The 16,807-nt window shown below is 46.0% G+C and overlaps 1 protein-coding gene across 8 annotated transcripts in view; it reads right to left on the reverse strand.

The window, feature by feature from the left end:
- The window catches only part of MYO10 (myosin X), a 106,877-nt gene that overhangs the window by 38,972 nt on the left and 51,098 nt on the right, over positions 1-16,807 (reverse strand). For 3 of the 8 annotated variants that reach the window (XM_008262082.5, XM_089312648.1, XM_089312649.1), the window contains 2 exons: positions 3,606-3,730; positions 3,393-3,507 (listed from right to left, as the gene is read on the reverse strand). In XM_008262082.5, the coding sequence (XP_008260304.3) occupies positions 3,393-3,507; positions 3,606-3,730 (240 nt within the window). Of the gene's footprint in view, positions 1-3,392; positions 3,508-3,605; positions 3,731-5,423; positions 5,736-13,782; positions 13,952-16,807 lie in introns of those variants that run through there. The other 5 variants (XM_089312646.1, XM_089312651.1, XM_089312647.1 and 2 more) reach the window with 5 other exon arrangements.

Here is a 16,807-nt window from a genome sequence, read left to right on the forward strand (position 1 = left end):
AGGATCAAGTCAGCCTGACCCAGCGACAAGGAACAGAGGTATCACCGAGTCTGTCCCTGCCAGGCTCCACAGGCAGCTGAGAACAGGGCAGAGCCCAACCAGGTGGAACACATCCATGGGGCTCTTTGTCACCTTTCCCTTTGATCCTGTAGAATGATGTCTCAATAAAAATAGAAATATGTCCTGCAGGCTTGATAGTCACAAAACAGCAAGAAAGGTCTGGCAGTGTAGTCCTAGGGGTCAAGAGAGAGAAACGGGGGCAGGTGCTGTGGTACGGAGGGCTCGACTGCTGCTCAGGACACCCATGTCCTATGGTAGAGTGATGGTTCCAGCCCTGGCTACTCCACTTCCAATCCAGCTTCCTGATAATGGGCCTTGGAAGGTAGTCAATGCTGGTCCAAGTGTTTGAGTCCCTGTCACTCACTTGGGAGACTCAACTGGGGTTCCAGGCTCCTGGTTTTGGCCTGACCCAATCTGACTGTTGTGGGCATTTCAGGAATGAACCACCAGATGGAAGGTCTCTTTAGAAACTTAAAAAAAAAAAAAAAAAAACAACAACAACAACAACAACAACAAAAAAACAAACATGCAAAGGCCTTCTTTCTGGTGGCAACACTCACAGAAACAAATTCTGTGAATAATTAAATCAAACTTTGGTAAAGGTCAAAGCTGTCTAGAGGACACCTATTCAAATGCTTTAATGTTCGCAATTTACTTCCTAGTGTTTCTGCCAACTGATAAGCTCCCCATCCAATGTCCACTTCCAACTTTCCACCAATTAAAATTTAACTCCACTTGGGAGCAGGTGGTTGGCACAGTGGTTAAGACACCCACAGAGCGCATGAGGCCTCCACTCCTGCCTCCAGCTCCTGGCTAATGTATACTCGGGAGCAATGGCTAAACAGTGGGGTTTCTGACACCCAGGAGGGATGCCTGGAGAAGTTCCTTCCTCTTGGCTTTAGTCGTCTGGCTGCTGCAGGCATTTGGGGAGTACATCAATAGATGGGAACTTTCTGTGTCAGCCTGTGTTTTTCAACTAAATAAAGGCCTAAATTCTTTTTTAAATTTAGCTCCTCCCCATAAGGATCACCTTTTCTTAAATACTTCCCTGATCACTTCTTTTTTAAAATTAAGATTTATTTGTTTTTTTGAAAGGCAGAGCATCATAGAGACAGAGATCTTCTATCTGCTGGTTCACTTCCCAAATGGCCACAACAGCGAGGGCTGGGCCAAGCTGAAGCCGGAAACTCTATCCTGGTCTCCCATGTGGATGGCAGGGGCCCAAGCACTTGCTTCATCATCCACTGCTTTCCAGGGGCATTAGCAGAGTGACCAAGACTCCCACATAGAATGTGGGTATTGCAAGTGATGGCTTTACTCACTGTGCCACTAAGCCTGTCCTTCCTTGATCACTTCAATCCACAGGGATCTCCCTCCTGGAGAGGCTAGAGCATTATTCATCAAAGAGATAATGTCAGATGATTTAATTCCTCAGCTGCATGTGGGTGTCTTGTCTTCCAGTACCAGAATAAACTGAGGATGAAGCCCTCTTCTCTGTATCCCTCATGCTACAGTATCCCCAGCCCTCCCTCGCCTGGTTTCCGTAAGGTAAACTGATGGTGAGGATGGAATGGCACTTTGGAGCTCAGAAAAGACTACCAATGGCTGGGTGAGCCACAGTAATCTTTGCATGAGGCCTTGAGATAGACAGAAGAGGGTATTTGTTTATACAGAATACAATTCCTTTTTGATTGAATGAACAAAACAAACAGGGCAAACTACATTGCACTCCCATAAGCTCCACTTGAGCCATTTTTTGGGAGAAAACTTTCCTTGAGTGAATAAAAGGAGGATGTGCGTGTGTGACCTCTTACAGTTTCTCAGTACTAACGGGTCCTGGCTGAGCTCTGACCAGGTACACTGTGTGGTACATGCTTCCTCCTGACTGTGGGTGGAAACTGTGACTTCTAGCAAGGGATGGGACTACGCCCCGCTGATGGGATGTCACTGCTGTGATGATACTCTGTCCAACTCCCACTGGGCAGGAAAGTGAGCTACAAGGTGTGAGGGATCAGGGAATCTGGCAAGAAACTCTGGGAGCCTCCGGGAACAGGCATTGGCTGACACTAGGAAAGAAAACGGGAACTGCGTTCCTACAAACACAAGGAGCTGAAGCCTGTGAACAACCAAGTAAGCTTGGGAAAGTGTATCGAGGTCCTAAAATGAATGAAGCTCGGGAGAAAGACTGTAGGCTGGGAGACCCCAATCCAAGGACTCAGCCAAGCCACACTCCCTGTGATGCAGCAAGATAATCAATGTATATTGCTGGACCATGAAGTCTGCAGTAATGTAAGACACACCAAGAGATGGCTAACCCAATACCCTGCCCATTGTCCTGCCCTATGAGTGGTGATCTCTCCAAGTCTCGCCAGTTAACCCCTCCTCTGGGGTCAGCCGGTCATGTCTGTTTCTAGCAAAGTGGCTTTAAAGGCATCCATCAGCCACAATGGAAGAAGTACTCACTCCTGATCTCGCTCTTTCTCTCCACCCTCCCCCTTCCTTTCTCCCTTCCTTTTACCCACTCTCTTTTTTAAGAAGACAGAAATTCCTTTTAAAAACACATTAGGGAACTTCAAACTCCTTTTGTGGTATCACACTGCTAAGTGCAGGGCAAGAAGATAAGGCATGGTGACCAGCCCCCATTGTGGAAAACATGTAGGTTCTCAAAGGCCAGCCCCCCACTGTGCCTCTGCTGGGAGTCATTCTGTGATGGGACAGTGACAGTGCAGGCAGGTGCAGAACCAGCAGAAAGCTGAATGAGCTCTCTGGCAGCTCCCCGACATGGAAATGCCTTCGAATGCACGTCACGGCTCATCTTTGGTGTGCAGGCCATCTGCCCGCTGCTCGGCTCCTGTCTGGAACAAACAGTGAAGAGGCTTCTGCCATAGCTGCAAATTCAGTGGGGGAATTTTACTCCTTGCTCCCTGGGCTCAGTTTTGGGGACCTCACAGCAGTTCAGACTGGCTTCCGGTCTCCTACACAATGGCCGATGCCTATGTACAGATAACCCTCAGAATGTGAATTGTTGCAAGTTGGAGGAGTCTGGGGGCTCACTTCTTAAGAGGTTGGGGGCTGCCTCATTCTTCAACACTGGGTCATTCAAAACACACACACCCACTCATGCAAGCAATGAGGATGTCTCCCAATGAAATGTTAATTCTTGCCCAAGCTGAGGATGTCACATTAAACAGTAACTGCTTGGAAGAAAAAGATGAAGGTAGGCATGATGACACAAGTTTGCTAAAAAAACAAGTGATTCCTGGAGCACAACAGCTGGTGAGCGCCACCCGCCGCCTCTGCAGCTGGGTTGCAGGTATTCCCTGTCAGGGTACCTTGGTCTTCCCCAGCTGCCACTCGCTGTTGGAGGCGTCGTAGCACTGCAGGAGAGCTGTGCACTTCCCTCGGACATCCTCGGGCAGAGCCAGGTTCCGCATCAGCACTTTATACCTGCATCACACAGACACATGGCATCACCTTTTGCTGCGGGTCCTTGCTTACCCCAACCCCTTGGGAAAGAAAGTGGATCTATTTCAGCCCCCTCTTGCCTTTTGTAAAAATCCTGGAAGGGTCTTCGGACCGCATACCCGGCTTTGCGGATCCTCACTGTCTCCAGCATCCCCGAGTAACGCAGCTGGTTCAGCACCACGGCCTGGTCAAACTGGTCCGGCATCTGAAACGTGGACGAGTTGAAGGCCAGTTGGGCTGGGAGAGCCAGAGAAGGCAGCCCTAGGAAGGCCTCCCTCACCACTGCCTGAGCCGGCAGGCACACAAACGCTCACGCGTGCACCCAAAAGAACTTTATGAGAACTCAGACGGAAGGAGCCCCTGTGGACCCCTCACCTACCTCTCCATCAACCACGGGGCTATTATGCCAGACCCACCAGGCTCTTACTGCCTCCTTTTACGTGCTTTGAAGAAAGACCCCGATGTCACATCACCTCATTCATAAATAGTTCAGTGTATCCCATATTTTAATGCTAAAATACCGCGACAACTTAAAAGATACCAATAATTCCTTAACATTAATAACCACGTTTCAAATATCTGGTCGTCTCATAAATATCACAAATGTATCTTTGTTTTAAAATCCGCTTGCTTCCTAAACAACCTAAAGTGTCACACAGGTGTCATTTTATCGTACTTTTTAAACTGCAATTTTAGGGCATTTAAAGACACTTTTAAATTATAGGAAGGAGTGACCAGCAAGGGTCGCAAACACACACATGGCATGGGAGGGGAGAAGAAGGGAGAGACAGAAATGAAAAAGATTTTAAAATTGTTCAATTTCTAGTCAAATACCCCAGTTATTGAGAATGCAAGAACACACAAACAAAGGCAATCACACCAGGACTCAGCATTCTGCAGAGAGTCCTCTTGTCTGTTCAGCTGCCAACCGCCCTGCTGACAGGACAGTTTTTCAGTGCAGAGCAGAAAAGTGGGTCATTTCCATTTACGGCTTTCTGGACCCTGAGTCTTTTTCTCAACCCAACGACCCATACACTTTAATTAATTTGTATTTTGTGTCCTACACAAGTGTGAATAAAAGGACCAAAAAACCGTGCCATAAGATGTAATTGTTAAAAAGTACAAAAAAAAATGCAGAGTGGTTTAATTTGTGACCCTTAAAAATGTAGTCAGTCATTAACACAAAATTAGGCTTAAAGCCATGTTATCCTGCACACTTTCAAAACAAGCAAAAAGTCAACGTCAATTTCCCTTACACCTCTTGATGAAGTCACTGCCACTCTAATTTCTCTCATATTTAATTTGCTATACAAAAACTTTGGTCAAACTGTCTTTACTGAGATGGTATTTTAAGTGAGGACAGATAACAAATTGGAGCAAACACTCAAAGCACAGTGGGTCTCTGGTTTTCAATCTTGACTATTTAAACTATCATAAAGAAGAGTAAGAAAAGCATAGAAACCTGAGGACAGAATTGGGGTTGGTGGCTCTTACACTGTATATCTCTGGATTTAAAACAGGGGACGGGGAGGGGGTGACTGTTCTGAAGCCGGCTGGCTGCAAAGCTTCTATTCTGTTGATTCAGGAATATAATCTGACCAGCGGCAACCGGCAAAGAGTGTGGAGCAAACAAAAACGAACACAGAACATTCAACTTCGCTCAATTCACCGTATCACAGAAAGCTTCTCAATGTAATATTTAATCATCTGAGGCTCCAAGACTAGAAACCAAAACACTTCTCAAGCCTTGCTGACTGTCACTCCTCCCCCCTTGCTTCTCTTCTCCAATCTCTGTTTACAAAGTCTGCACAGTTCCTCAGTCTGGCACCCAAGTTAGGAAAACATTCTCCGAGATTTTACCAAAACGCCCCCGCCTCACAAAGTGCAGGCACACTCACCATCTTCCCTTCTCCCTCTCCCGGAGGGACATTCCACCTTCAGCGGGGGCTCCCGGGGCCAAAATGCATATGGAAAACGACTGTCATACTGGCCTCTTCCCCACAGCTCAAGACACGGAACAATAATGAACACCATTCCTGTGCTTTAAAAAGTGCCCGGTCACCATGACAACCCTTCCACTCTCGGACTAATGAGTGTGGTGTGGCTGTAGGATTTGATACAGCCCAGGGAGGGAGGGGGAGGGGAGGAGGGCAGCTGGGAGTGGCTGCTGCTTGCAAACTCCCATTGCCATTGTGTTCCTACCCCTTCCCAGTAATTTAACCAGGGTGCGGGATCCATAGGCTGACTGTCGCCCTGGGCAACCCACCCTGCAATCACATCAGGATCACCAGGGGCTGACGCTGGGTTTCCGTGGGCGCTTTCTCTTTTCGGGGCAACTTCCTTTTCTGGTGAATTTAACTTTCAAAGATGTCACAGCTGGAGGCTGGACAAGGAATGACTTAAAGGTATTTTGCCTTTCAAAACGTCCCTAATGCACTCCGGGCTCCACTGGCAGCTCATTTTCCAGAACTTACTTCTGCCCAACAAAGACTGCCTGCAGGGTACTAACAGGGCAAGTTTTTATGCAGACAACTAAATTGGACTTTGGAAGGAACAGCCTATAAGCCAGGTGAGGTATAGACAGACATCTGGGATTGACTCAATTACTGAAAATTCACTGAACACCTACTATGTGCAAGGCTTTGCGATTCATGACAAGGAAAGACCTAAAAAAGGCAGGTGCTAGATTTTGTTTCTAAGGATATAGAAATTGAAGCAGGTGACAAGCATGCTAAACAGTACTACCTTGGCAGTGAAGAGCCTAGTATTAACCCATATTAAAATTAAAAAAATATTAAAGTTAGGTTCCTAGGAACACAAGAGAAAAGAAAACACTGAGGGAGCATGGAAGTGTATGGATTCAAAACAGAGTTTGGGTTCTTAAACCACTGCAAGGAGGCTGGCGCCGCGGCTCACTAGGCTAATCCTCCACCTAGCGGCGCCGGCACACCGGGTTCTAGTCCCGGTCAGGGCGCCGGATTCTGTCCTGGTTGCCCCTCTTCCAGGCCAGCTCTCTGCTGTGGCCCGGGAGTGCAGTGGAGGATGGCCCAGGTGCTTGGGCCCTGCACCCCATGGGAGACCAGGAAAAGCACCTGGCTCCTGGCTCCTGCCATCGGATCAGCGCGGTGCGCCGGCCGCAGCGCGCCGGCCGCGGCGGCCATTGCAGAGTGAACCAACGGCAAAGGAAGACCTTTCTCCCTGTCTCTCTCTCTCTCACTGTCCACTCTGCCTGTCAAAAAAAAAAAAAACACTGCAAGGACGGGTGGGAGGGCGGGTATTCTGGGAAGAATTACTATGTTCCTAATATTGTATTTATGAGATACATTTAACAAGGGAAGGAGCCACCCATGCAGCAAAAATAGCACCAACAAAAGGCCTGAGGTGGGAAATGAACCTGGCATGTTCCATGCTAGTCTGGGACAGAGCAGGGGAGGTGGACAGCGCCTGGACTCAAGTTGGGTGGCCACCACGTTCCAGAGAGGGAGCTCCGCTGATGGGTCAGGTCAGCCCTGCGCAACAGCACCGCAAGCAAGACCTTTACCAAGGGGACGACGGGATCATTTTGATACCAAGCATCCCCGGAAATATTGTGCAGCCACTTAAAAATAAGATCAAATGAAAGCACACGATTGCCTTTTGGGCCTTTTTTCTCACTGAGGGAGAAAAGCGAGCCATAGAACAAGCATACAGATACCACTTTTACAAAGGAGACAATGGAAGCAACAACCCCCTCCCCCCAAACCCTGCTCTCTCTGTGGACATGCACATGAATATATCCACCAGCTACAGAGAACTGGGATAGGCATATCCCAGGGAGCTATGGAGCAGACAGAAATCATCACACAGACAAAAGGAAAACTTCCCATACAGTTATACGTGTTTGAAGACACTGATAAATAATATTTTTTTTTTTGACAGGCAGAGTGGAAAGTGAGAGAGAGAGAGAGAGAGAGAGAGAGAAAGGTCTTCCTTTGCCGTTGGTTTACCCTCCAATGGCCGCCGCGGCCGGCGCACTGTGCTGATCCGATGGCAGGAGCCAGGTGCTTCTCCTGGTCTCCCATGGGGTGCAGGGCCCAAGCACTTGGGCCATCCTCCACTGCACCCTGGCCACAGCAGAGAGCTGGCCTGGAAGAGGGGCAACCAGGATGGAATCCGGCGCCCTGACCGGGACTAGAACCCGGTGAGCCAGCGCCGCAAGGCGGAGGATTAGCCTAGTGAGCCGCGGCGCCGGCTGATAAATAATATTTTTGCACGTAAAAGAAATCAGACACAGAATGGATTCTGCGGATCCTAAATTGGAAGATGGTGAAAGAGAGAGGAACAGAGAGGCTAGGAGAGAAGCTGCTGCGGAGGAACCTACAGTGGCAACCAACTGACAGATGCATAAACAAATGTGGTGCACAGTTGCTCCTGGGTATCTTGGAGGATTGCTCTCAGAATTCTCTGAGGCTTCTCCTCTGATGCTCCAGGGTCTCACATAAAATAAGCTACCTGGGTCAGGGGTCATGGGGCAGAAGGTTAATCTGCCGCCTGGGATGCCTGCATCCCTTATCAGAGTACCTGGTTCCAATCCAGCTTCTCTGTGCTTCTGATCCAGCTTCCTGCTACTGCACCTGGGAAGCAGTGGATGACAGCCCAAGTACTTGGGTTCCTGCCACCCACATACAAAACTCCAATGGAGTACCTGGTTCCTGGCTTCAGCCTGGCCTAATGCTGGCTCATCTGTGCATTTCAGGGAGTGAACCAGCAAAAGGAAAGGCCCACTCTCTCTCACTCCCTGCCTTCCAAATAAATAAATCTTTAAAAAATAAAATGGTGTAGTGTTGGTATATAACCCATGAACACTCTCCTCTATACTTTAAACAATCTTTAGGTTACTTGAAATACCTAATACAATGTTATTATGTGATATATGCCAGGAGTGGTTATACTATATTGTTCCAGGAATAACGACAAGGAAAAAAAGTCTGTGTATGTTAAACAACATTTTTTTTGCCTTGAATACTTTCAGTCCCTCGTTGGTTGAATCCAAGGATGCAACCACAGGGACAGCTATACAATAAGGAATGGAGTAAAGATACATGCTATAATATGGACAAGCCTTGACATTACAGCAAGTGAAAGAAGCAAGTTATCAAGGACTATATATTTCATGACCCCATTCATATGAAATGTTCAGGTAACAGAAATATAAAGAAACAAAGTGGATCAGTGGTTGCTTAGGGCTGATCCAAGTAATGGAGGAAAACGGGGGGTTGGGGGAAGTAGAGGAAAGTGGCCTGGAAAGCTAAAGAGTAAGAGAGTTTTTTGAGATGATGAAAATTTTCTACAACTCACTGTGGTGATGGATGCACACATGTGTGACTATTGACAAAAACTCACTGGTTCAGGTGTGGGGGGGTGCAGGTTAAGCCAGCCCTTGGGACACCCACATCTCATACTGCTACTCTGTCCTTCCAGTCCAGCATCCCACCATTGCATACCAGGAATCAACAGATGATGATGCAAATTTCTGAGTCCCTGCTACCCCTGTGGGAAGCCCCGATGGAGTTGTGGGCTCCTGGCTTCAGCCTGGTCCAGGCCCAACTGTTGTGGGCATTTGGGGAGTGAACCACTGATGGAAGACCAATCTCTCTCTCTGCCTTTCAAGTAGATGAAAATAAATGTTCTTTTAAAAACCCATTGAATGGTGCATTTTAAATCACTCGATTTCATTGTATGTGAATTATATTATCAAAACAGGTGTTTCAAAAGAGCACATTAAACACCAGGCTGACACTGAGGCATGTCAGATGGACAAGAAGAGATGAATCCCAGAAGTTTGTGTCCTGGAGACGAGATGAGATATATTTAGTTTGGAAGTATAGCTTGGGCAGTTTAATCATGCCAAAATAAAATGGAAAACCTCTGTCTACAGTCTGAAGCGGTGAGATTTCAGAACATCCAGACAAAAGCAAATGATTGTCAAAAGAGCCTGCTTTACTATCCACAAAAATCAGATGCCTGCAAAAATCTTACCTCCTGCATATTAAAATTTAAATAAAGGCCAAGAGAGGTGCTGACGATCAGGGACACAAAGCCCAGGGGTGGTGCTTCACTAGGACAAGGCAGAAACACTCACATTCATGCACTGCCTGACCTAAAGTTACCAGGCCTTCCCTAATGCATCAGTACTGCAGCAGGACATCAACAGAAGCAAAGTGACCCCTGCTAACAGCAAGGGGACACTAACTCTGTGCTAATTTAATCCCAGAAAACAGTGAGTTAGTTTTTTGTGCACCATTGTAGTTCAAATACTCTTTAGCAAGGAGGTACCTTTCTCTGAAGGGAGGAGAGAACTTCCACTTTGACCATGGCCTTGTCTAAATATGATCAGAGTCAGTGAACTCAGGGGGCTTCCATAGCCTTGGCGACTCATGACAAGAGCCTAGGGTGATTACTGAGGCCATAAACAAGAGTGTCAATTTGTTAAGTCAACAACAGGAGTCACTGTGCACTTACTCCTCATGTAGGATCTTTGTCCTTAGTGTGCTGTACATTGAGATTTAATGCTATAACCAGTACTCAAACAGTATTTTTCACTTTATGTTTCTGTGTGGGACCAAACTGCTGAAATCTTTACTTAATGTATGCTAAACTGATCTTCTGTATATAAAGAGAATCGAAAATGAATCTTGATGTGAATGGAAGGGGAGAGGGAGTGGGAAAGGGGAGGGTTGCGGGTGGGAGGGACGTTATGGGGGGGAAAGCCATTGTAATCCATAAGCTGTACTTTGGAAATTTATATTCATTAAATAAAAGTTAAAAAAAAAATACTCTTTAGCATTTCTGAGGATTGCCCAAAAAGCACCCTAGAAAGCCTGCTAAGAACTCAGGCCAAGATAAGAATACGGCCTGCCCAGCCAGGCCCACCAATGGTGGCCAAGGCCAGCCAGAGCTTTAGGGAGAAGGTGCTGTCTCTGCTCTCCGCAGACAGAAGTCACACTCCAAGGGAGAAACTGTCAGGTGGAGCCCAAAGCCCGGCCCCATGCTAAGGTGTGACCCTCTCCACACCCTGGTGTCTCCTGGAGAGAACAGTGCAGGCTCAGGAGGCGGGGCTGGCCCACCACTGAATCACATTTCCCTCTGCCTTCACTTGTCTTACGGGAGTGCAGGGGGGGGGGGGGGGCAGGACTTGGGTCACCTTTCACTGCTTTCCCAGGTGAATTAGCAGGGAGCTGGATTGGAAGTGGAGCAGCTAGAACATGAACTGGCGCCCATATGGGATACTGGCAGCACCACAAGCAGTGGCTTAACCAGTTGTGCCACAGTGCTAGTCCCAAAGATCAATTTTTTTAAAAACCTAGTTTGAAGGGGGAAAATAACTCTCTAGAAGTGCCATGCTGTGTCAAACTATAAATTTGTAGAGCAACAACCACATAACTCACTGTAACGTGCTTATCCCCCACCTCTGCCAAAGAGGAATCAAGGCAAGATAAAATGCACTGAAAATAAACAGTGAGTAAAAGAGAAAAGAGTAGTTGTACTGCCCCTTTTGTGTTGGCTGGCAGGAAGCTCAAAGCTAAATGTCATTCTCAACAACAATAATAGTCATTTACCACATACTGTATTTTGCTTTACTGCTTGAATGACTTTTCTTAGAGTTAGGCATTTGTTTAAAATGCCTCGATTCGTTTAAGAAGCACATGTTATTTTTCAGTCTAAAATAAAACCCAGAAAATGTTTTTAAATATTGGTAATTTCTTTAAAATGAAGAATTCTGGTGAAGCAATTTCAAATCCTTGCCTAGCAGGATTAAAGGCTGCTCTGTTGTTGAAGTGTGTGAGGCACCCACAGTGGTTCTTCTAGACACAGCATTTTAACACAGAAGCTCCAAGGAGAAGCTTAGATGGGTGACATTATTCCATTTTGCACACGAGTTAACCGACAGTGGAGCAAGGTGGAATTACTTATCCAGACAGGTTCTGATATTTGCTTAAATCAACCAGGAAAGTAGGGCTCAAAGAGCTTTGTGTTCTTGAAAATTTGTACCTCTCATATATGCGACAAATTCATTTTCTCAGTGTCATGTGATGAAACTGGGGAATATTCCCACAGGGTATAACTCTCCAAGAAATAAAAGCTTCTCTAGGGAAAAGATTAAGACAATTCAGGCAGACACATGCTCCATACTGTGGAGTTCTCAGTGGTACTTTATCGTCTGGTCACAGATATTTTCTGAAGATTTTAGCCCTAGAAGGGGTCTTAGGGACCACCCTGTTGGGCTGACTTGCTCTAATATGGGTGATTTAAAAATCACAATTTTAGGGGCTGACATTGTGGTATAGTGGTTTAGGGCACCACCTACAACACTGGCATCCCATATGGGCACCAGTTCAAGTCCCGGCTGCTCCAGCAGGTGTTAACACCCAACAGTGGACAGAGGGACACACTAGCAGTGTGCTGAGACCCACCCACATGTGGCAACATATTTAATAATGCCTGCTTTTGCTTTAAAATAAATACCACAATACAACTGGACAGTTCATCCAGGTGCTTCTGAAAACAGGTTATAATTTATTGGTAGTCTGAATCCTTTTGACAGAGGGTAGGTAGGAAGCTAGTGAACAAGGGAGCTGAGAGGTTACCAGCAGTCCCCTTACTCTTTTCACATTGCCAAAATCCCACCTCTTTCCATGCCAATCTAACATGGTGCAGGCTTGGCACACCCACTTCCCATGATGCACCTAAGATTCACTTGTCACGCAGGAGATGCCATGATGATCACGTGTATGCATCCACACAAGGAGATACCACGAAAGCTTCCAGAGATCATCAGGTGTGCCCTACCCAAACTCTACCCTATTTCTATATTTAATTAGGGACTCACCCCCTGCCCATAAAGGGGAGGGCCCACCTGACCTGGGAGGGGAGGGTGCAGCAGCAGCAGGTGCCCTCTCTCCTCACAGAGGAAGGCTGCCTGCATTCACTCCTGAATGTGTGCTGTCTCTTCACTCTACATAAATCCTGCTCTCACCTGTATGTTTCTGCTTTGAATTCATCTCTCAGGCTGGGACAAGAACCTGGAATGAATCCAGCTGGGAACCCCTGGACACCCTGTGTCTCACAACACTTTCCTCCTTCTGTGGAGGTAATTTATTCAAAGTCTAAAGATTGTAGATGATCATGATATACTGGAGATTATTTTAATCAATGAAAATATGAATTAAAAACCTTGCAGAGACTGAGCAACCACAGGGGAACTGCATGGAACACACCAGAGCCTGGGCCCGCAGCTGCAAGCTCCCCTGAGATCCCACCTGCCTAGGATGCAGAGTGGCACGGAACTGAGCCCTGGAGCGGGCAACCCCGGAGGTCCTCAGAGCAGACAAACGGCTACAGAAAGCCAAACAAAGGCCTGCGCGTTACACCAACCGTCGTTTCACTGCCCTAGTTTAGTAGCTTCTTTTCAAGACACTTTCCCTCTCTTGTAAGACTTAAGCACCCCGCTCCAACACCCACACACGGGTAGCCTGTTGCTCCCAGTGAGTGCTGTGACATTCAAAAATCAAGAGTTCTACTTTTCCTCACAATGGTTTTCAGTGAATCTTATCCTACTTTACATGCAATACTTTAAATGTTACATACACGAAGTCTGCAGCCTGGGGACTTAAGACGTAGCCCATGGCATGGGGGGATTAGCCCTCAGCAGCGTAAGAAATACAAAAAAGTTGCCATTTATTAAAAAGATCCACTAAAGGTCGTTCATTTTGATTAAAAACATATAACAGAGGCAGTGGGGGACAGGGCATCTAATCTCACATAAAGGGTTTATTACATTCGGCATCCTTGCATTTGCATAACTGTTATGGAATATATCTCTACCCTGTTCAACTTTGAACACAAACAAACCTTACCTTTTGATAATCCCTCCTCAAACTTGAAGAAGTTAGAGATTCTGTAGGAGTTCACCAAGAATCAGTTATCTTGCACTAATAAATTATTTGCAGCCTGACACTGATAGTAAATCTTACCGAAGTTTTCCAATCCTGCCTCTGACTCATTCACAAAGAGGACTTTGCAAACCATCTCAATCTTGATCTGCTCTCTTTGCTACATCAAACTCTCAAGAGCAGTGAATGAATAAATATCATCGGAGAAGTTTACCAGGCTTGGAACAGGGTTCAAAAGCATGGTTACTAAAGCAGCAACACAGTTTCCTTGCAGGCAATCAACACACTGCCAATTAAACTAGTAACAAAGACTCTTTGTACTTACAGCAGTCATTTCACTCCAGGCTGTTAAGCATTTTACACAGTTGGTGCCACTTGCTAATCATCACATTTTGAGAAGAGAGGCAGAAACTAATTTCCCCCGGAGGAGAGGCACCCCCACAGGTGAGGCGCAGGGTACATGACTTGCAGAAGTGGAGCTGTGAGTCAGGACTGGAGGTCAGATTACACAGCGTGGAAATTTCTCACCAAGTACAGCCTTCAGGCCACACCCCTCTGGGGCTGAGTACAGTTACCACCCCAAGCCAGGAAACCCCGACTGTCACACTGAGACCCGCTGTGCTCACTGCAGAAACCCACAAACCTCTACGACTTGATGGGGAAGGATAAGCATGAGCGTGCACGCACACACACACACACATATGTGCACATGCACACACTCACAAAACCTCTCCAAGGTACAGCTTAGATCACATTATACCCCAGCTTGCAAATCTGCGCAGACGCCAGAGTGAAGGCTCCCACAACAGGGACCCAATCCACCTTCCCAGGCAATACACTCCAACACAAACCCTACATTTTCATCCAATTATAGATAATTCCAGTTGTTTCTTGACTAAAATATTCATTTCCTGTCTTCACCTCAGCTGAAGCCAGGTTCTTCCCCTCCAACTGTTGCGTCTGAGTAACCTTTCAGTGTTTCTTCTAGGCTCTGGCCTCCACCACATTGCCAATGCCTGTGATCACCCAGAGCCCTCTGTAAACTGCATACCCACCCCACCTTCCAGCTCTGTGCTGGGTAGTGTTTTTTGTTGCTTAAAAATCATGTCAGTCTACGCAACTGTAATCAACTGGCTTGTGACAAATGAGCCAATGAAACCAGAATAACTGGACAATGAAGTAAATCAGTCCACAATGATAAAATTGTGTGGTAGAAGACAAAGAGAAGTAACAACCTGGAAAACGCTATTGGCTGACATTTGCACAGCATCTGACAATTCCAACGTATTTCACATACAGGATGCCATCTGCTTATTTCTACCACCCAGAAGGGTGGGCAGGGTGTGGTTGGTATTCATCATATAGACCAAAAGAATGTGAGTGATCTGAGACCAGTAACAAAGTACTCAAAAAAGTCAGAGGAGCAACAGGCTCCCAAGGCTTTTCTTGTAGAATCCCTGCAGATCCTGCTAAGACTCCCCTAGGACACAGGAGTGCTTCTCCTTATGGACAAGTCCAAGTCTAAAATGACACCATGGGAGTGGCTGCCAACAACACCTGTGGATGGCAGACAGAGCTGAATCACGTCTTCTCCAGTGCATGTATGGCAACAGCAGTGGGAACACTACCAGTGGTGACGGTACAAGCAACACCACCAGCATCAGCGTTAACGGCAGTAAATGAGCTCCAACACGCACTTGCCGTGTGCCAGGCACTCTGCTAGCTTTTATTGAATGCTAGCAGCTCTATGAGGCAGGTATGATTACCAGCACACCATCTGAACCACAGAAAGGTTAATTAAAATGAAGGTCACAAAGCTCATGCCGGAGGGAGGCAGGACTGGAAACCAGACGGGGAGATGGCCAAGTCAGCACTTCTAACCACTAAGGACACTGCTCTTCCTGCAAGGTGCACGTAATGGAGGTGCAGGGAGTTCCTGCCTCTCCCAAGCATTCACCGCTTAACAATGGCGTTTATTTCCTCTACATATTTCCTCTGCAATCCTGAATGAAATTCATCACAATAGCTACCTTGGTTGCAGACCAAAATAGAAATCTCCTTCTGAGGATTAAAACCCAAAGGAGATAATACAGTTAAGTTAAAGCCAGGATTGGCAAGCTGTAGGCTGTGCACCACATCCGGCTTGCCACCTGTTTTTGTAAATAAAGTTTTATTGGAACAAAGCCACACATTGTCTCCGACCCTTTCAAGCTACATTGGCAAAGCCTAAACTATTTACTATCTTGCTACTTACAGAAAAGTTTGCTGATTCCTGAGTGAGAGAACAAAAGCCCGGAAAACAGGGCACTGAACCAGGGCAAACAGAGCTGGGTTCTAAAGGTAATTACATTCCCGATTTCAAACATTCAGTGTGAAAAAAAATGTGAAACGTCTCATTAATAATTTTGAAATGGACTACTTGAAATGATAATGTTGTGGATATTCTGGGTTAAAACTATACCCATAGTATTGAACTGGCTTTGTGGAATTGACTTGTTTACTCTTTTAAATACAGCTACTGGAAAACTGAATTACAGACCTGGCTCACACTGTATTGTTACTAGTGCTTCTCTTCCTTGAGGCTTTGAAAAGCCGAAGAATGAGGCTAAGATTAGAATTCTACTTGTATTTGCTTGACACCGGGAGGTGTTTTATATAAACTATCAGACCACTTTAATGAAAGGCTTATATATTTAGAGACTAAAACATTATTTCTCACAAAACATAATTTCTTATTCAAAGATGGAAAACAATGCTCATGCAAAGGATGAGAAACAAGACAGCCCATGAACAGTTCTCCTGAGGCTAACGACTCTGAACAAATGAACTGAACATGAAGAATGACCATTAATTTTAAATAAATTTTGAAACATCTTTCAAGGTCAAGATAGTGATTCTCCAGTAACATATGTGAATTTTATTTTTCCTTATTTATAAATTCCAGAGATTCCCAGGACATTAAGTTTGCTTGTTGGTTTTGTTTTTTAAACAAATTGTTGAAGGCAGCATCTTCAGGACCTATGACAACGATGGAAAAACAAGCCATACTGGGGTAATATGTGATAAAGATAGACTGAATGGGCTAAAATGGGGATGCATGCATTCTGGCTTCTTCCCCAAAAACTGGTAAATAAACGCTTGGAAAGGTCACATCTAACAGCTCTGGTTATATCTGCTAACAGACCTTTCTCTTGGTGTCCCTGGGACATTTACTTATTTGAATTGTAGCTGCCATTGTGCCTGTCACATACTTGTTTCCAAAACCCACAAATGGTCTGCAAAACCACACGTATTGAACATTTGGCTGAATGCTCCCTTGAGTTCTAAGAATAGAAGCCTGACCTACTCCA

Source organism: Oryctolagus cuniculus, chromosome 14 (genome assembly GCF_051225735.1).
Source record: "Oryctolagus cuniculus isolate XC-2025 breed Fujian yellow rabbit chromosome 14, ASM5122573v1, whole genome shotgun sequence".
Classification (NCBI taxonomy): Eukaryota; Metazoa; Chordata; class Mammalia; order Lagomorpha; family Leporidae; genus Oryctolagus; species Oryctolagus cuniculus.